At 38.8% G+C, this 21,768-nt stretch overlaps 1 protein-coding gene across 1 annotated transcript in view; it reads right to left on the bottom strand.

Annotated features, from left to right (window-relative positions):
• The window catches only part of MRPL44 (mitochondrial ribosomal protein L44), a 174,034-nt gene extending 152,562 nt beyond the window's left edge, over positions 1 to 21,472 (bottom strand). Inside the window, exon 1 of the mRNA XM_044070428.1 lies at positions 21,190 to 21,472. Coding sequence (XP_043926363.1) covers positions 21,190 to 21,362 — 173 coding nt within the window. The 5' untranslated portion in view covers positions 21,363 to 21,472. The remainder of the gene's footprint in view (positions 1 to 21,189) is intronic.
• Positions 21,473 to 21,768: the final 296 nt, after the last annotated feature.

Below are 21,768 nucleotides of genomic sequence, written 5' to 3'. Positions count from 1 at the left end.
CTTTAAGACCCTAAACAAACTACTCAAACTCTATTTTTACCTCAGAACCTAACTCATTAGCTGTGGAGCCCCAACCATCAACCTGAATGATAACCTACTCCACCGAGACAAATCCACGCTTATTTTAAATTTAAATGTCAGAAGTATACTAAAAGTCCACGACCTTTATGCACTACTCTCCTTTTATCAACCTGACATAGTCATACTAACAGAGACCTGGCTTAAACCAGGCAACCACAACAAAGAAATCTCTACACCAGGTTACAATATAACTCGTAGTGGTAGAATAGGTAAAAAAAAATGGGGGGTGTTGCTATAGTGTATAAATCTCACCTCATACTTGAGAAAGTAGACATAACCCCAGATCTCATAAAGTTGAACTCAATCTAACAAAACTAAAACTTAATGATAGTAAACAATCAACATCATAGGATGCTACATCCCTCCAGGCAACAATATCCCCATTACAGAAAAACCTCCTAGAATGGATATCTAACTCCCTTCCCCAGGAAAGAATAGTATCAGGAGACCTTAATACTGACTGGCAAAACTGTTCCAGTCATAACCCACTCTCCCATATTAACCTACATGGCCTAACCCAACTCATCACTTCCCCCACAAGAACAGACAAGAGAACCAAACACCAATCCACTCTGGATTGGATACTCGTGTTCCACCCATCACTGATATCCGTAGCAGGGTGTCTACCAGACACTATGAGTGACCACCAAGCCACATTCTTACTCAGATCAAAATCACCACAACTGAACCAAATATCTACGTGCCTAATTAGAAACAAAAGACACTTTAACCAGTCCAACTTTATAAATGACCTACAAATGTGCAACTGGACCCCTCTAAAAAACCTACATCTTGATGAAGCTGTACTATATTTCAATACTACTTTCTTAAACACCCTTAACCATCAAGCCCCCTCCAGAACAACAAGAATTAAAACTAAATATGCCCCCTGGTTAACCCCAGACCCCTCTTCAAAAAAAGAAACAAGGCCTGGACTAACTACCTCAACAGTAAATCTCAATTGAACAAACAAATATACATTGAACTCCATAACAAAGCGGAAAAAAACTCACCAAAATAGACAAAACCTCTTACTACCAAAAGTTACAGGATAAGCACAGGAACACCCACAAAAATTTTGGGCAGCAATTAACTCTATTCTACAACCAGGTAAAACAACTACCCCAACCCCAAAAATAGATAACAACCAAGATGACATCCACCCTCAATTTAATAAACACTTTACAGAAACAATCCAGACCCTTGCAAACAACCAACCTTATGACAACATCCCCACCCCTGCAAATCCACCCCCTCACCCACAACTAACAATTGCCCCAAGTTCAGCTTCCACCCAGAACAAACCAAATCCATTGAAAAACTGCTCCGCAAGCTCAAACCAATGTCTCTAGCTGCAGATAAATTACCCACTGAATACCTCCACCTGGCTGCAGAAGCCACATCATATCCTGTCTCCATCCTAATTAACATATCTATTTCCCAGTGTACAGTACCCAAGCTATGGAAAATATCACATATCATTCCTCTACATAAAGGGGGAACCTCCCTGGAACTCAATAACTACCGCCTTATAGCCATACTACCCCCTTTATCTAAAATTTTAGAGGGGGTAATACACAAGCAACTAATGAAATATCTCCTAGAAAATAATCTAATAGCAACACAACAACATGGCTTTAGACCTTTCCATAGCACCTCCACCGCACAGAATTCAACATTGTCAATACTCACAGAAACAAAGGATTCCTTGTATCTGCAACCTTCCTTGACTTGTCCGGGTTAACCACAATAAACTCCTTCTTTCACTAGCAACTCTAAACCTTACCACCCCTGCCATCTCCTGGTTCAAAAACAACCTAGAGGGAAGGAAACAAGCTGTCTCCCCATCCCTACCAGTCTCCCTAGGAGTACCCCAAGGCTCCATCCTGGGGCCACTTCTTTTTACTCTCTTCACCAATAAGCTCCCAAACAGTACTCCTAAAGCCTCAATATGCAGATGATACCACCATATGTGCAGCCAAATCAATTGGCATCCTTCACTCACTAACTCAAGAATGCTTTTCCCTAGCAGAAACTTGGATTACAAGCCAAAGGCTCATTCTGAACCAAAGTAAAACAAAGCTAGTACTCTTTAGCTCAGACAGAGCCACACCTCCCACTGATTCTCATCTTCTCCTTTAACAAGACCACAATCACCCCCACAAATCATACCAAACTATTAGGGGTTGAAATAGATAATCACCTTAGATTTGACCTACATATTTCTATTACCATAAAAAAGTACATAAAAAACTTGGCCTAAAAAATTCCTCACTGACAACTCCAAAACTACAATAGCGAGGACTCACCTACTATCCACCCTACTTTATGCCTCCCCCATGCTTGCAAATCTCCGCAAATCTGACCTAAACAAACTTGATAGTTGTTATAATAAAACAGCCAAATTCGCTACAACCTCTCCCATCAGAACACATCACTGTAAATGCCTAAAAAAAAAATCAATTGGCTAGAACTACCACTACTTCTTCAACTCAATCAACTATCACTAGCCCACAAAATAATACATAACTCTGAAAACACCCCAGCCCTACAAAATCTTTTGCAACCCTATAAAACCGCCAGGCCCTTGAGGTCTAGCACACAAAACCTCCTCAAAAGTAACCAAATATAACAATGAAGCTGGTAAGTCTGTCTACAGCCACTGTAAAAGCAAAAACCTGGAACTCCCTTCCTGCCCATATAACTGACAACAAATCTCCATCACAGTTCAAAAAACTTGTTAAAACTCAATTTTTGAATAAATCAGCTGTGCTCCTGTATCCCCCCCTAGCTAATGTCTCATTAGAACACTTCACCTAACTTAAGTAGCTCTGCTAAGCCAACCAAAGTACTGTACCCACTTAGGACTGTTAATCTACTGCTCATCCCATCTCTCCAGGAGTTAGGGAAAACTACCCCATCAATGTTGAGCTCTCCATAAGCAACTAAAACCAGGAGAAGACATACTGTAAATCAATTTGGTATTCTTCTTAGCTAAAACCAGGCGAAGACATATAGTGAATCAATCCGTTAACCTTCTCAACTAAAGCGAGCATCATCTGCTCTCTCGGAGCCTTATTCTATGTCTCTCTGCTTTTACTCTGATAGTAAATCTATCGGAGGAATCCTAAACTTAGGAATATCTTCTTAAATGTAATATTATATTGAAGAGAACGAATGTATTCTATCTGTTAGTTAATATGTATGTCAAAGTCTCTTCTATGGAAATTTTATATCAAAAGTCTGTCCTTAAAACTATGTTTTGTAAAAAAATTGTTCTCTTGGAGCTTTTCTCCCCGGGTCTCCACTGAAAATGGACTTGTAATCCAGTTGGACTCTCGCAGTCAACAAATGTAAAATAAAATAAAAAAACATACCAGCCAAATTTAAGGATTTTCCCACCTCTCTGCAAAACAGTGTGTAACGACTTTGGCAAAACAAATGAAAATGATAGATGGGCGTTGGTTCAAGACTCCCATCCATATCTCTCAACAGTACAGATTTTTGCAGAAAGTCCAGATTTTTTTGTCCGTTTTTCATAAAATTGCAGTTTTCTGTCACATCACTGGCAAACCATTGAACACTGAAGTCAGGAAAATTGACGGGCATTTTATTTTCAGACTTCATATTTTTAAGCAAATTCATTCTAATGCAAAACCTGTTTATCAACTTTCTAAGTTTGTAAGTGCAATATTTATAAATTGTCCCAATTTTGGACCTTTGTCCCCTATTTATGGCCTTGTCCAGATTTCTTGTTCTTTGATGTTGAGACGTATGGTGCCATCCCTTCCTACTGGAGCCAGCCCACTGCACTTGCACAAGTGTCCCCCTCAAAAGGGCAGCAAACAGGTATCAGTGCAGATTTGTTTTATAGTTCTTTTACACCACACACACACGATACACGGTTAATGTGGACAAATCTGTTTGTTCAAAGTCACCAAACATTTCTCCAAACCCAGTTTTATGACACCTGCTACCAATCCACTTGACAGTCTGCAGCTGTAAATCTTGTTGTCCATGTTATTTCTTCTTTTCCTTGGTTTCGTTTCTCTTACTTGTAATGTTACTTTTACTCATTTTTTCTCCTGCCTCCCATATCTACCCCAATTATTACTGCTAACAAATACTTTTTCTCACTCTTTCTTCTCTTCCTCTCCTCCTTTTTATCCACTATTTGAACTTTTCCACTCTGACATTTGCTTTATGAGTAAATAATGAACTGTCACCCTTACAATGTCAGCACATTTCAATGCTACATAATATTGTATTTAGTCTAATAATAGGTTCATAGGTAGGTACTAGGCTATCGGCCTAAGGGCCTAAGTAAGCCTAGCCAACAAGGTTCCCTGGCTTATGCCACCCAAGAAAGTTATTTTCCTGTGCCACCCAAGAAAGTTATTTTCCTGTGCCACTGTCAAGCAGCGCCACAGAAGTGATTCCCTGGGTATATTTCCTATTTTCCATACACTCAAAGATTTTTCCTGAAAAGTGCTAATGAGGAACTTTGCTTGACATAGATGAGTAGCTTGTTCCAGAGTATGGGAAGTCTCTGGGACAGGAATCTATCCCTCCAGCATGTCCTGTTTATTGTGGTGACAAGGTTTAGGTTCCTAGAGCGTGTAGCTCGGAGGGATTGGGATTTCTTTAGGTGTAGCATGTCCAACAGCTCTGGGTCTGACATAGTTTTATATGTTAGGCAGAAATCACCTCGGAGTAGACGATAAGCTACGGAGTAAAGCTGGAGGTTTTTTTTGAGATGGTCAGTGTAGGGCATCTGTTTGAGGTCAGTAATCCTCTTTGTGAGGTACTTCTGTGGCCTTTCCAGCTGCTGCAGATGTCTTGTGAGGTACATTCCAAAAGGGGGTTTGTACTCTATAATAAGTCTAATGAGTGTCGAGTAGAGGGAGACAATGACCTCTTTTTCCTGGATGAGAACCCTTTTGTGATGAGGTGTGCCACGTAGAAGGACTTCCTGACTACTGTAGCAATGTGATTATCAAAGGAGAGACTACTGTCCACCTGGGTCCCAAGGTCTCTTATCACACATTCGGTGTTAAGTAGACTGCTGCCTATGTGGTAGTTCATGGGTACAGAGTTTTTACCAAAGGGGATAACAATGCACTTTTTGGCATGGAGCTTGAGGCCATGGCTCTGACACCAGGCATCTGTCTCAGTGAGGCCCTTCTGTAGGATGTTCACATCATTTGGGGACTCTACTATGGCTCCTAGTTTGTAGTTATCTGCGAACTTCGCTAGCCAGAGGCCTTCTGTGTTAGCCTGTACTTCAGAGAAGTAGATAAACAGGACAGGTACCAGGACTGAACACTGTGGTACTCCACTTGTCACTGGTTTGAAGTCAGACTTGGAGTTTGCAAATTTTACAGTGTGGGTTCTGTCAGTGAGCCAGTTGGCAGCCCATCTTGTGATGTAGGGATTTATACCTCGTTTAGTGAGTTTAGCTATAATTCCAGAATGGGGGATGGTGTCGAAAGCCTTGACGAGGTCAAGATAGGCTGTGTGAACCACCTTACCCTCATCTACGGCTTTGGTGACTGCCTCAAAGAAATCGATTAGGTTCAGGAGGCATGATCTGCCTTTCACAAACCCGAACTGGGTGGGATCCAGAGTCTGGAGGTTACCAATGTCTATGTTTATGAGTTCCATGATGATACGTTCCATGGCCTTGCAGACCAGGCTCGTCAGGCTAATAGGGCGATAGTTCCTGGGATCAGTGGTGGCTCCCCCTTTGTGGAGTGGGATAACTGTTGTGCATAATTCAGTGGCACAAAGCCTGATGTGAGGCTATGATTGAACATGGTGCTTAGGTGGGGAGCCAGTTCATTCTGAAGTTCATGTAAAACACAGCCTGGGATGTTGTCCAGTCCCATGGATGCTGTGTTTTTGGCTTTAGAGAGTGCAGCTTTTACCTCTGTAGTTGTGACAACAGGGACTCTGCATTCAAGATATGGGACCTTTAGGTGGTGAGAGGGGGGTAAAGTTAGCACTAAACCTATCTGCCAGGATGTTGGCAATATCAGTAGGTTCTGTAATTTTTGTGCCGTTGTGCTGTAACTCAGCACAGATCTGGGTGTTGCCATTGAGATTCTTGACATAGCTATAGAATGCTTTGTGGTTGTCCTTAGAATCAGTGGCAATTTTGTGTTCGTAGCTAGCCTTGGAGGCTCTTATAAGGGATCTCAGCTTTTTACTGAGGCTGACCAGGGAGCTCCACCACTCATGGAATTTTACTCTCTTTTGCAACTGTTTCTTCCTTCTGTTGTACAGTTTGTTTATGGCAGAGAACCACCAGATTGGCTTCCTTTTTTTGGAGGATAGCTTCTTGGCTCTGTTTGCGATAGTACGATCCATGCATGCTTCTAAAGTGTATTTGTGTAGGATTCAGCAGTCGTAACTGTATTGTCCATCTGCATGGGTGTCATGAAGTTTGCCACTTATTTCTTAAAAAGCATGAAGTTGGCTTTGGAGAAATTTTTTACCCTGGTTTCCTTAATGGGGGATGGGGGCAGGATGTAGATATCTAGGGTGATTAGCTCATGGTCGGATCTGACCAACGAGGAGTTGACTTCAGGTGTGGAGCACCGGTCACTCATGTTGGTAATGACCTATTCTAGGATATTGTTGACCTTGGTGAGGGTGTGGATAAGGTGATCCAGGGCACTGGAATTTAAGAATTCCAGAAAGCGTTGAGCGAAGGAGTTGGTACATGAGTAGTTTTCCCAGTTAATGGTTGTTGTTGGTCTTTCGGCTTTTTCCCAGTTAGAGGTCGCCACAGCAGAACTCCGGTCCATTAATGATTGGCAGTAGATTTTCACGAATGCCGAGGTGCCAGCTCGATGTCCAACCTTCAATGAAGGCACACCCATTTACGCAAGTCTTTCGAATGCCCATCCAACCATGGGGAGGACATGCAGACTCCACATAGAAGGCACTCCCTGCACTCCAGCCAAGAATCGAATGGGAGAACCTCTTGTGTGAGGCAACAACTCTACCACTGCACCACCGCAGATGACTTTCCCCAGTTAATGGTGGGGTAGTTGAAATCGCCCATTATTAGAGTGCTTGGTTGAACCCTAATATTTTCCAGTACATCAAGAAAAGAGGAGTGGGAATCCTGGGGCATGGTGGGGGATCTGTAGCAAGCTACAATTTGGATCGCAGTTTTGCCCAGAGTTAGTTGCACTTGGATAACCTCGGATGCATTATGCTGAGCAACTAGCCTGGAGGTGTGGATATCCTTAATGAGTATGGACACACCTCCACATTTGGTGTTCCGGTCCAGGTTATGTGGCCGAAAAGTGTGGTATGAGTTACAGCCTGGTAGTGCAGGGGTGCTCTCTGGAGCCTTGAATCAGGTCTCAGTCACTGCACAGATATCGATGTTCTCCATTTTAAGGAGTACCTCGAGTGAGTGCATTTTGAGATTTAGACTTCTAGCACTGAGTAGCATTACCCTCAGTTTTTGCTTGCCTGTTCCTGTTACGGTGGTGAATTTGTCGTTTGAACCTTGAATAAAAAAGGCACTATACGGGCGGCAAGAGCCTTAGCCAGTATCCGGAATCCCAGGGGCGACAAGTGCAAGCCATCTCTGGCAAAGCACCGTGGTCTGTCGACCATGTCGTCCCAGGCAGACAGATACTGGATACCCTTAGAATGAAACCAGAACTTAGCCAATTGTTGAAGTCAATCATTTTGTCCTTGTACTGCGGTACCATTCTGGGCAACGGCAGAATGCTACTCACGGCTAGGGTCATACCTGCCTGGGCTACAAGATCGGAGAGCTCTTCCATGTCTCTTTTCATGTAGTCCAGGGAGGTACGTCTCAGGTTATTCACACCAACATAGACAATGACAGAGTCATATTTGTACTTGTTGTGGAGTGACCTGAGTGCATGGGTTACGTGGCGGATCCTGGTACCAGACAGGCAGCTGACAGTAACCTTCTCTTTGTTTAGCTTGGTGAGTGGGACATCAGTGTGCTTGACTATATGTTTGCCCACAATATCTGAATAAGTGAGTGGGATTTTCATGACAGCATCAAGGAAACATTTTCCTTCCTTCTGTGTTTTTTTTTCTTAAGTTTTGGATTTTTCTTGGCATATTGATTGATTTTCTTAGTAGATTTTATTTGTTATTTATTTTCTATTTGCTTACCAGGTTAGTCCGACTGGACACAAGGTGACCCGTTTTCAGCAGAGGCTCTGGGAGAAAAACTCCAGATACATAGTAAACAATTATAAAAAATAATAAAAATAAATTATACAAACATAGCTGTTTTGTACAAAGAGCATAGAAAATATAAAAGGAGTAAAATCAGAGTTTTACAATTGATATGGCATACCTTGGTTAGAATATTGAGAAATAATTAAACAAGATAATATACAACAAATATACAATTGCTTGAACATAAATTCAAAAAAGTTCCCATAGACAAACAGGGTCATAAACTAAAAAATCATAACTATATTGATATGATTTATACTGCATTTATCTTGTTTTAATGATGGTATATGTCTATTATTGTACGTGTCATATGTGCACAAATATTTGTATTAATGTATGTGTTTAGAGTATATTGACAAAGCTCTGGGTCACATCAGAGGCTTGGAAGGTCATTGTTAAGAAACTGAGAACTGTTGTAAAGCTCGACACTGAATACCATAAGTTCAGGTTATGCTACAAGAGAATAACTATGTAAAGATAACCATGTCAGCAGCCAGAATGCATTATAAACTGAATGTTTTACTTTGCACATTAAGAAATGGATACTCTGGACTGATGTGTATGCTTTTTTTTTTAATTCCTGGGGAAATGCTATTCAGAAGTGAAGAGACATATAGCCAGGAATTGAAACTTGCAAAACTGCTTCTTGTGAAAAGTCTTTTTTATCTCAGTAATTTGTTGACTCTATTGCAAGTTTCTTTCAGAGAATGTGTAGTACATAAATAGGAACAACATTTGTAAAACTCAGCACATACCAGTCAATGACACTTTTTTCAGGTGGTCCATTCTAAGTGAATGGAAGTCTAAAATGGTAGGGCTATTTATTCTCACAGTCTGTGCATGGAGACAGATTTAGCTTTCCAAAGGAATCACAATGTCTGCCCCCATGAGGGCAGACAAGAGTAAAAAAAAATAAAATTAGGAATGAGTACTTATTTTGCTGCAAGCAGCTTGAGGAAGTGCACTAAATCATGGCAAGATAAAAATATATGTTTTTTCATTGTTTGCCCATAGTGGCCCTTTAAGGAGGAATTGCAGGAGGTGCATGTGTACGCATTTTTCAAGGAGCTCAGAGATTGGCGATAAAATGGCTATGGGTCGACAGTTTTGAAATATCAGTTGAGTTGCCTCTCTTGTGAAGGGGTAGAATAAAAGCTCTTTTCCAGAATTTTGGAACATATGCCTCTTGAATGGACCAGTTGATTAGTATACTAACAGGGTCAGCAATGGCTTCTGCAACAAGCTTTAGATATTCAGTGGGAAGTGTATAAGCTGTGTTATAGAGATGGGTTTTATCTTGAGAAGTTGCCTTTTTTATAGTAGAAGTTGGGATTTTATTAGGTCATTGTTGTTTCATTAGGAAGTGAGGTGGTAGAGGATGAGGACAGAGAGACTGGATAGGGTGGCAATTCCAGAATTATTTGTACTAGGGTGGAGTTATGGAAAGTTAGTGTTAGTTATACAATATATGAAGTGTGAGTTGAAGAGACTGGCTAATTGTTCTGGTGTTTTATCCGGTGTGGACATGGGTTGCCTTTTTGTGGCATGGTTGAGAAGTAATCCTATAGGATGGACATGGGTTGCCTTTTTGTGCATGGTTGAGAAGTAATCCTATAGGATGTCCAGAATGTTTTGGGATTTTGTTTATGGCTTGGTTGTAGTTTTAAACAGTAGTCTTTTGTCTTTAGATACTAGTCTTTTTACCTGCTTACGGAGCTGTTTGAACCTTAATAAGTCCAAGGGTTTTTCAGTTTTTGCCACTATTTCCATTTTTATTTCCAATGATCTCATTTAAAATTTAAAGCTTACCATTTCAAAACTGTGATGCTGCTGCTTATGTAAATTTGTCAAAATAGGCAACAACTGCCTTTGAACCACTGACTCATCTAATTGCTCTGTTTTGCTACGAAAGGCATGGCTACATTAGAAGCAGATGTGAATCAGTGCAAGTTTTCTTCCTCTCTGCAGTAAAGATAATGGAAAACAGTTTCCCACCTTTACATGTTCCTGACATCAGCAGGACTAATTACCAATATAAGACTGTTTATACCAGACTACAAATTTCTCTGCGTCTACGGTATTATGCGAGAAGTTAAGCTTAACAAAAAAAAAAAAAAAACACAAGAGAGGGGGGGGGGGGGGGTCTTTCCCTTCCTTTGATTCCAAGGCAAAGAAATGCAAGTTTTATAAACTACTAACAGATTTTTGGTACCTACACAATACTGGAATCATACTGTAAGTAGAAAAGCAACTGTACGAGAAGGAGTTTTCCTTTAAGATGCACATGGGATGGTGCAAGATGCTATCATATTAGTAAGGACAAGATCCAAGACGTTAATGTCCCTAGTGGGTACTCTAACTGTTCCAAGGCATTTGTATTAACTAAACCCAGGTATCCTTGTGTATAATATGGAGTGATTCTAGTTCCTGCAGAGACAGGTGATGTGGTGTTCTTGTGTCACAGAAGGAGTTCTACAGATAGCTAACATATGGTACAGGAGTCAGGACCCTTCTGATGGATATTTGGTCATGAAGCAGCTCTAGTGCATCATGCTGCTTTACCAGCCTTGATGATAGTTTCTTCTGGATGTGGTTTAAGACACTTGCACCTTTTTTCCCCAGCTGCACACTAACTGGTCTAAACATGTGAAAGTTGTTATAGCCCTGTGCAGCCAGAGCATTCTCCGCTATCTGAAACCATGTCTCAGAAGCTACACAGACATCAGTGTCCTCCAGAATGAGAAGGACTCGAGTGGAGTTTCTTAGTTAAGCTCCTAGCATTGATCAGTAATACCTTCATATTTTCATTTCCTTGTTTCATTATGTTGGTAGGTTTATCAGGCTGGCATTGCCTAAAAAAGGAACAATGGAGATGGATAATGTCTTGCCAATAATCAAAATCCTACATAGAACAAATGTAGACGCCCCCAGCAAAGCAGCATGTTCAGACAATCATACCTCCCACATGCTGGCAAGTTTTGGACCCCTTTCAAATGAGGTTGATTATTTCTTGCTCATATTATGGCATCATCCTTGGAGAAGGTAGAATGCTGCTCAATGCGAAGCTCACATCTGCCCTAGAGAGACAGTTTGACAGCTCCAATATGTCTCTCCAGATACTCCAGAGAGGGTACACCTCATGTCACTGACAGCAGATGAACTATGACAGACACACTGGTACTTGTTGACCAAGGACTCGCGTGCATGCATGATCTGATGGATACTGGCACCAGACAAGTAAATAACTGTCACTGTTTCCTTGCTCAGTCTGATAACCGAGTCACATCTATAAGTCTTACAATGGAGTCCCCTATAGTAAGAAGATTTAGCTTGGTCAAGGTCTGTCCTAGGGGCTCAGCATCTGTAACTGTGGGACTCCTTGTGCTATGTGAGGAGGTAGGCTTGACTTGCTGAGTGTGCTTTGAAGGTCTTTGCGGTTTAGACTAGTTAATCTTTAGAACCTCAGCATATGATGGACTGTGTGTACTGTGATGGCCTTGAAGAGGTGATGTGTGGTGGACTGATTATGACTTTGGGGTCCATGTTTACCATCTGTGAAACTTTTGCCTCCAGGGATATTTTATATGTACATCTCTCACACAGATTTATGTGATTAATACGTGTATTTAAACCTGAGGGTTGCTTGACTGTTTGTCTGAAGAAGTCTTATTTGATGAAAACGTGTGGTACATTTTGTTGGCGTTAAAGCATTAAACTTCTGGTATTCCTATCAGTCAGCCTGGTGCCTTATTGTGAGTTTACAGCATACCGTAACACCTATCCTGTGGACTAATCTCCGAACACATACTTGGTTTATTGGTTTTTTGTTTCTGCTCAGTATTTGGTGTTTTCTCTCACACAGATGACAGACAGCATGAGACAATTCCTACACTGTCTTTAAGTTATCCATCTCACTCAGGCTGGCTGAAGTTGTGAGGAAGTGCCGGTCTATAATATCAACATGAATGACTCTGAGGCAGGGGTAAATATAACTGCTTGGCATTCAGTTTTCAGGTAATGTTTGGGTGGACTTGCTACAAAGTATTTACAGTTCAATGCAAAACAACTGGCCTGGAAACCTTCTTCTGCCACCAGCAATAACCAGTAAACTAATTCTAGCAAAAACTCACTAACTCAATACTAAAACCAGTGCAAACAGTATCAGTACACTCAATATTAAATAATTGTATCTAAAAGTATTTTAGTCCATTCAGCAATTTAAGGGGACAGACTCTGCAAAATGTACTTATTGTCAACAGCCAATTAGGACAGGGATTGCGTGCAGCAGGATTGGGCACTTTTGTTTTATGTTAGGACCTGTGCACCTAGCTGTCTTTTTTATGTTTATTTTTTAAGTTATCTTTAACACTATATAAAATATTGTCTATATATCAATGTCTTTTTGCTGAGATGTTGTAAATACAGGGTCCACCGTGTGAATGTACACACCAAGGCGTGAGGCTGAATTCAAATCCAGTAATACTATGCTCTTATTTTTGCTGATTTCATCTCTCCAATTTTTCCAGAGCGACATTTGTATTTTTCAGATTCCATGCTTAAACCAGTGTAGGGTCACAAAACTTGTGGAAGTATCTCCGTTTGGAATCAGTACTTTTTCTGTGGTTACTTGGTTACCTTGTTAGTCTTGCGTTTATTGGTACTAGTTTGTTTTGTTGGTAGTACCGACGACAGGCGGAGAGGATAGATACCTCGTCTAATAGTGACGGTTCTGAGAAAGGGAACTTAACACAATTATTAGAACTGATGAACGAACGTTTGGATAAACTTACAGCCAAAGTGGACTTGGTGAGTAAAAATAACCCTGAACAATTAAGACACAATGACCTACAAAGGAGTGGACAGAATTTACCCCAACTAGTTGGTAACCACCCTGGTAACGGATTGGAAGAAGGAGGGGTGAATGTAACTGTTGGCATAACTATAACGAACAACCAGAAGGGGTTAGTAACCCTAGGAACCAACGGTTCGTTCGACTTAACCAATTGGTTAAACGAGGAACTTAATTTGGACAATCAACAGGCAAGTACAAGTGGTGAATATAACACAGAACAGGGTTCATTAATAGAAAAACTGAAATATTTTGATAGTAAACTGCTGAAAATTAAGAAATTACAGCTTGAGTTGAACTATTTTAACAAGTGCATTAAGGAGAAAATTGTACCTAAAGGGTTGAGGTATTGTATGTATCCGACAGGTCTGATCGAAGGATCACAGTTCCATAAAGAACTTGTTGAACTTTTTAACAACCAAGGACTAGAACTGTTGAAATGTATGGTTAAACATTATCAGATTATGGTCGATGAACTAACAACAGAAACCCTAACTTTGGAAAATGACATAAAAAAAGATGTGAATTTTAGTCAATACCAATATGACTACAATAAAACTTTCATTAGTATTGCACAACAGTTAGAGAGGTTAAAGACAACTAAAATTAAAAAAACTGCAGAGAGATCTAAAGGCATATTCAGAGGGTTATGCATATCGTACACCTCCAGGTTCACAACAAACTAAATATAAGAGTAGGAGGGACCAACCGTTGTTTAACCAGAGAAACTATGGAAGACCAGAACACAGTAAATGGTCTAACGTTACAACAGGGACTTCTAGAAGTGAGTGTCAAAACAACAGTACTGAGTTTATTAATGAAGAGATTGAATTGGTTGATGGACAGAGGACCCAGTTGAGTTTTGACAGTGAATATCCAAGTTTGCAATAACAGCAACCACAAAACCAGAACCAGTGGGAAACACACGAACAGCAAGATTATCCACAACAACAACAACAACAACAAAAACTACAGGAATGGGGGGAGGGGGAACAACTGGACTACCAACAATACCAACAAAAGAAGAAATACAACACTCGCAGCAACAAGAACTAAACCCTGTTACATACAGGGTAGTTTCGAACAAAAACGGTGACTTTAAAATTTATAACCATACCGAATATGATATAGATGGGACACTGGTTGAATTACTTGCTAAAGGACTGACATTTGTTCCAACTACTAAATGTAATATTTCTGAATTGTTGATTGACTTTAAACTTTTCATCCGAAAGTTAAATTTAACAGCTTTAATGGGTAATTCCTCATACAGTAACAATGATTTAAAAGTTACCAGTACATATAACCCACCATCACACCCCATTATTAGTATGTTTGAATTCTTGTGTGAACATGAATTTAGAGAAGTGGTTAAAAAATACAACAGACAAAATAATACAAGAGAGTCAACAATTAACATTGTTTCGTAGTCTCCCAATTAGATGTATGAAGCCCGACAAAGGAGGGGGCCTTGTAGTTATGAATAACGAGGACTACATAAGGAAAATGTTATTGTTACTAGAAAAACAGACCCATGAAGAAGTGAGTATCAACCAGTTAAATGGGGCATATAATAGGATTAGAATGTTTGTAGAAGACTTATTTATGGATGGCTTAATTGATATCCAGTTAAGCCACTACCTTACAATGTTGGCCCCAAAGACCCCTCAATTATTCGGTATACCTAAGATACATAAAAGTTTAAGCGATCCACCATTTAGGGCTTTAGTAGATTCCAGACACTCTATCACATACCCCGGAGCAAAAGTTGTAGACTCGATTTTGAAGAAATTCAATGAAAAAGAAAAACAAATATGCAATGACTCTTGGTCTTTCTTAGAAGAGATGAATACAGTGATATTCAACGAGAAATACAACTTACTTACTGTGGATGTATGTGATCTACAAGACCTAGGAATAGAATGGGTAGTAGATTACATTAAAAGTAGAGGGGCGACAACGAGAGAATGTTTATTGGTGGAGCAACTACTGGATATCATAATAAAAAACAATTTTGTATCATTTAACAACAAGTTATACTTGCAAAAGACTGGAGTAGTGATGGGCTCACCAGTAGGAGCGAGTTTTGCGAACTTGGGAAACTAATTTTGTTTTCCAAAGCCATTGGTATGGAATTATTCGATTTTACAAAAGGTTTTTAGATGATATCTTTATTATGCTGGAAGGGGACAGTACTAACTGTGTTTTTAAATGGTACTACTCCATTCTTAAAATTTACTAAGAACTTTCAAGAATACAAAATTAGCTTCTTGGACATTGAATTAAGTAAGGATAGCCTAGAGAAAAGATATACTGCAAAAATCTTTAGGAAGAGCACACTCAAAACTCATTTTTACACTTTTCAAGTTCACATCCGCAACATCAGAAAAAGTCAGTGGTTAAAGACCAACTAGTACGTGCGGCTAGGATGGTCACCACTGAAAACGAGTGAGATAGAATGTAAACATTTATTTAATATGTTTACACACAGAGGCTATCCTAAAAATTTTTTTACTAAAATTTTTAAAGAAGTTGTGGAAAAAAGGAAAACAGGTGTGTGCAAACCGATTCTGAATTGTGATACAATAGAAATAGAGAACAAGTCCAGGTTGGAGTCAGAACATAACACACTAATGGAAGCATCAAGTTTAAGTGATCTAGGAACTGATTTAAGGACTGTGAATACTAGTATGGTAAACAGCAACAAGAACTTTGCTTTAGCATTCACTTTTACATATAGTCCGATAGCATTAGATATACAGAGAATAATAAGAAAGTGTTGGTTCTATTTATCTCTTGACAAAGACATTTTTACGAAAATAGGTGAAAACCCGATTATAACCTTTAAGCAGGGTTTAAATTTGAAAAAACTTTTGGAAACAGAATATAAAGTAAAAAATAATAAAGGAGGGACACGTAAATGTGGTATATGTAAACAGTGCAATTTTATAAATAATGACAACACTTACAGGATTAGGAACGAAATTTTCCATATTCATGGTATTTATAATTGTAATACAAAATCAGTGGTTTATTTAGCTGAATGCCAGGTGTGCCCTGCATTTTACGTGGGTAAAACAGATCGCAGATTAAGGGATCGAATATATGAACACACCTATGCAATAAAAACAACAATGCATTGGCACGACACTGCGATCAAAATGCAGGGCACACCTTTCAGTTTAAAATTATTTCTAAGATAAACTATAAGACAAGAAGTGGTAACTGCATTAATGATAGTTTGGTTAGGCTTTTATTAGAAAAAAGCGAACTAAACTGGCAGTTACGGTTAGGAGCATGTATGGAACCAGGATTAAATGAGACCTGTTCGATTTCTTGTATATTGAAACTAAAAAGTTTATTTAGGTGACCTACTTGGGGAAATTAACCCCTAATGAATGACTACTTCCGTTCTTGCTTACTTGGAAGAATACCTTTGGTTACCTGAAAATACTGTAAAAGAACAGAATAATACCATACATTTAAATTTAGGGTTAAGTACACCTGGGGGAGTTAACCCCGATTAAGTTACTTATACATATATTGCCTTTTAACGTGGAGTTACAGACAAAAGAGGGAAAGAACAAAAGTAAAAAGGAAAAGAAAAAAAGACTAAAGAAAAAGTTAGAAATAATTAGTGTACTTTAGGCTGACTAGTAGCTTACGATTAGACGTAAAGTAGAGATGGAAAAGAATGTTAATATACAGCACCTATAGTTCACTCAAGCTAGATTCTACTATATATATATAAAAACTTTTTTATTACATTAATATATAAAAATGTTTTATTATATTAACATATATTTTTACCCTTTTACATCAATAGTATCTGTGTTGTAAACAATAATTTTAAACGGATCATTCACTGGTTTTAACCAGGATATGAAAGAGTTTGGATTTTTAGGGAATACTTTTATAATACTGATTAATATTTGACATCGTACGAAAAGTACACGTGCATTTTTACTTTTATTTTTAAATGTGTAACAAATGGTTTCAGGGTCTAGGGTTGGTTATGTTAATTTAGTAGTTTATTTACTTTATTTTTAATTTTAAGATATATGTAAGTGAAATGTGAAATTTAAAGTTTTATGTTGGTTAAATGGTTGGAAAAGGTCACTGCGATTTGAACCGCTTACTACGAGAACTGTCTGTGACTTGATTGGTTGAGTTACACACAGGAGTTTATTTAAACTCGCTGTGAGAGGTAACCAAATGTCTGAAGAAGTCCGGATATTATCCGGACGAAAAGCGCTTCACTTATTACTTTGTTTTCTGTTTTTGTACGCAAGTTCACAGTTCGTTATATTGCATTTCATGCTTACAAGTAATAAAACTTGTGGAAGTATCTCCGTTTGGAATCAGTACTTTTCCTGTGGTTACTTGTGTTACCTAGGGTCACAAAAGAGCCAGAACCACAGGATGCATACATACACATGCCCACACCCCCTATGTGCAGTTCAGATAAATCACAAATTCATCTGTGGCACATCATTAGGATGGGGAAAGACAACTAAAACACCCAGGAAAATCCCACATAGGTACATGGAGCCTCAATACAAAAAAAAAACTACATATATTTATTTATTTATTTATTTATTTTATTTTACATTTGTTGACCGGGCTAGTCTAGCTGGATATATTTCCATTTTCAGTAGAGGCCCGGGGAGAAAAGCTCCACACAAAATACAAAGAAAATTATCCAAAACGAGCAAATCAATACAAACAAAAAATAGCAACACAAATGCAGAGACCATTAAGAAAGTTCCAAAACAAAAATTATTTACAAATAGGAACTATCAACATTTCCTATAAATGATCTAATATAGGGGAACTAAACAGAGAGCAAGGTGAGTTAGGGAGTAAAAAGAAGTTAATCTTTGTGAGGTTCCATGTACCTATGTGGGTTAATCAAGGACTACTTGCAGTGTTGTCAGCCTAGTCAATGATTCCTATATGCACACACAAAAAAAATAAACACAGACATTACACAACATAGGGACAGCTCACAAACATTCAGATAGTTGTCAGATAGCATATCCATTGATGACTTTTGCCCCTTTAATTCTAAAATTTACATAAAAAAGACGGCTTATCACAAATATTAAAATCTAGAGAATTTTACCAAAAATCTAATTTTTAACAAAAGAGCAAATTCTCAGACTTTGCACTTTTGTGCTTGTAATTGGGGTGGGGGGGTGTCCCAACTTAACCTACTGCACTCATCAGAAAAATAAAAGATAAGCAGCACAGTGTTGCCCGTAATGTTACTGCTGTTGCCTCTAGCTTACTATGTGGAATCTGTTTATATCCCGTGCACGTGTTTTTTTGCCTGCTACACCTGTCTACATTCACATCCCAAAAGCATACTGTAGGTGAAAAGTACACACAGGAGTGCTCAACATATACGAGAGAGAGCGTGACAGAGTCTCTCTTGTAATAAACTGGCACCCTCACAGACAGACTACCCGGCAGGCTATACAGCTCCCTTGTGACCATGAAGTGGAATAATTGAATATGCAGAAAATGAATAAATGCAAGAAAAAAACTACAAAGACTAAGAATTGGTGCATTTGTTCACAGGGCTATTTTAAGCCTAGCCAATAGCCCAAGGTCAGAATCAAACCTTGTACCTTGTGTCTATAAGGTGGAGACCTTCACCATTACGACAAACCCACCCAATAAGACTGCAGAACTAACTGGTGTGAAGCTTTAAGGAGGCCTGAAGACTCCAAAGTACACAATAATGTTAACTTTTAAGTTATAAAAGCTTAAGTCCACAAATGTGTGATGTCTCAGACTACAAAAACTCCAAAAAGAGCAGATCAGTGGATGCAAACAGGTGTATAGCTAATGAAACAGCATGATTTCCTTAAAGGATAAGCCAACCCTCACATACAGTTTAAATGCAAGTTTATTTTCTCTTTACAACACTCCATTATAGGTTAATTACCAGAAACCTGCCTGAACTTTATAAAACTTGCATTTACACTGGAATCCAAGATAGGAAAAGCATACCCACTTTGCTTAACTTCTTCTGTCCTTTGGCAAGGAATCTACGTCTGCCTGTATGGCATACCACAAATACAGAAAAAGCTGTGTATTTTCATGTCAGACACTACCCAAAACCTTACACATTCACTTCCTTGTAATGCTGATGTCAGCAGCTGCTAAATAAAAGCAAACAAAACATGTACAAGGTGGTGGAACATTCTTTCCACTACCTCTGCTGCAGAGAGGAAGCGAATCAACATGGGTACACAGAGTTTACCACATTTTTGTATACAGATCCACTTGCTGGACATTCTGTAACTGCAACATGTTTTATATAAAAGTTCTTTAAAATTACACACAGGGTACTATTAATTTGTCATGCGCAAGAATTAAGGTAAGTATGCTACAATTAAACAAATTAAAGGAGTGAAAATGCAACAGACGTAAGAAAATATAATGCACAAAGATATTTGTGCCTCATCTTTTAAAGGAGAACTGCACCCACAGACTGAAAAAACATGTTTATTTCATCATGGTTTGGCATTTCCTACATTTTAACACCACTCTGGAACTATTTACAGGTTTTTAAATATTTTATCAAATTGATTCTTACATACTCCAGTATTCTGTTTCAAAAAAGGAAACAGACTATCTTGAGTTTGTAAAATCGGCTGACTTACTATGCTCTTTTACAGAAAAGCATACCAATGATGTTGCAGTGATGTCATGAAATGGGCAGGAGAAAGAGTGCGGGTGGGTGTGGACACTGGTGATGTTACTGATTGTTTAGTCTGCCTCTAGGTATCCCACAATTCAGTGCTTGTCTAAAAAAAAAATTACATCACGCAAGCCTCTTTCTTCCTAAAGTTCCTGTCACTGCATTGATTTTACATGCATATATGCCGTCTTTCAGTTAGTTTTAAGTAACATTTCATGCCATTCAGTGACTACTTAAAAACACAAACAATACAAATGCCAAAAAACAGTCTTTCAAAGTGGTGTTTAAGCCTGCATTGTACTATTTTGACTCATCTCCCATCCCCTTGCTGTGATGGACAACTCACAGCAGGAGATAAGACTCGTGTATTATTTCATTGTTCTAGCCTTTACTTTCTGTATGGAAAAGGGAAGGTCCAGGGAGCTGCAACATCACAGCATAGGTGGGTTTTTAGGACAGTAGTGTTGATGTCAATTTGGGGAGGGAATTGGACAGAAAAGTACCTGTATTCATTGGCCCTGATGACATCAATGAATTGGAAACTGCTTTGAAAATGAAACCAACACAGTATAGTAAACAGTTGATTTAAAATATTTTAAATGCTGTACTGTTTTTTATTCATAGCAGGGACAGTAAATAGGGAGAAAAGGGACAGATAAGTTGAACATTTAATAACAGAATAAGTTTGTACTTCTTTTACACTGTGCAAAGACAGCAAGCAAAATTCTTCAATATTCAGGAAAACTCGTCTTCTGACTGCATACTTTTGAAGAGTCACTTGACAGGTCCTGGATTGCAGCAATATGGTTGACACCTCAAGACAGACCCTTTGATGGTCAGTTTGTTGGGTTCATATCCCCACTATTTAACAAGAGAATAAATATTAAAGTGTTACTACTCTCAACCTCTTTGACAGAATAATAGGTTTTAAATTAGCATGAATTTTCTGAAGTATATGACGTCTGAAACTCAGTCTGTCAGCATTTTCTGAATTCAGTCTTTGCTAATGATTTGCCAGAAAAACACACTTTTATGAAAAACAGACCAAAAAACATAAAGCAAGAAATCTGTACAGTTAAGAGGTATGAAAAATAGTTTACACAAGATTACCCCTGCACTGAAGCATGGTGCTTTCGGAAAGCAGTCTGCTCCACAGTTATCACACTAACTAGCTAGCGAATGACAGTAATTCTCGCACTACATAATGTACAACAGAACTTTATTTATCAACTTGTTACCAAAAGTAAAGCAAAAACACTAACTAAAATACACGTAGAATACACAATAAACTGCCTGCATTGTTTACCGAGGTTTTGGTAAAGGTGGACCCTCCAACTTCCTTTTGCGTTCTAAGTACAACAAGTACGGCCTTAACCATCGCTTTTTCTCTCTGACCTGAGTAAACAAAACACATCGACACGGCTTCAAACCCAGTGCGAGATGAGCCAAATTAATTTTCATCAACTCACGGAATGCCATATTCTCCACGCCTGTCAAAAACTTAAAAATAGTCACTGATAAATTCCCATGCTAAAAGGATGACCTCAAGGCCTGTCCATCACAATAAAGCTTCCCCCTGCCACAGCAAGCGCAACATCACGAAGTGGAACGGAGTTTCCAGCTCGAGATGCTCTTGCTCTGACTCAGTTAGAAACAGTTTTTGTTACGGGTGCACACATGATTGTAAGATCTTTCGAAAGCTAGAAACAAGTAGTACTTCAGTTATGAATCTAACGTAATGTAAACAATGTTAATTACATATTGTAACAGTAAATAACCAAAAGCCATTCGAGTTATGCAAGAAAAATCAGTTTAAATGTGTAATTGAACGCAAAAGAAAGCTTGTACACACGTCATTGCGAGTCTTAAATTGTCATGTTTCACG

This window comes from Protopterus annectens, chromosome 4.part1 (genome assembly GCF_019279795.1).
Source record: "Protopterus annectens isolate FY-2018-M chromosome 4.part1, PAN1.0, whole genome shotgun sequence".
Taxonomy (NCBI): Eukaryota; Metazoa; Chordata; order Ceratodontiformes; family Protopteridae; genus Protopterus; species Protopterus annectens.
This window is presented reverse-complemented; position numbering and strand designations above follow the sequence as displayed.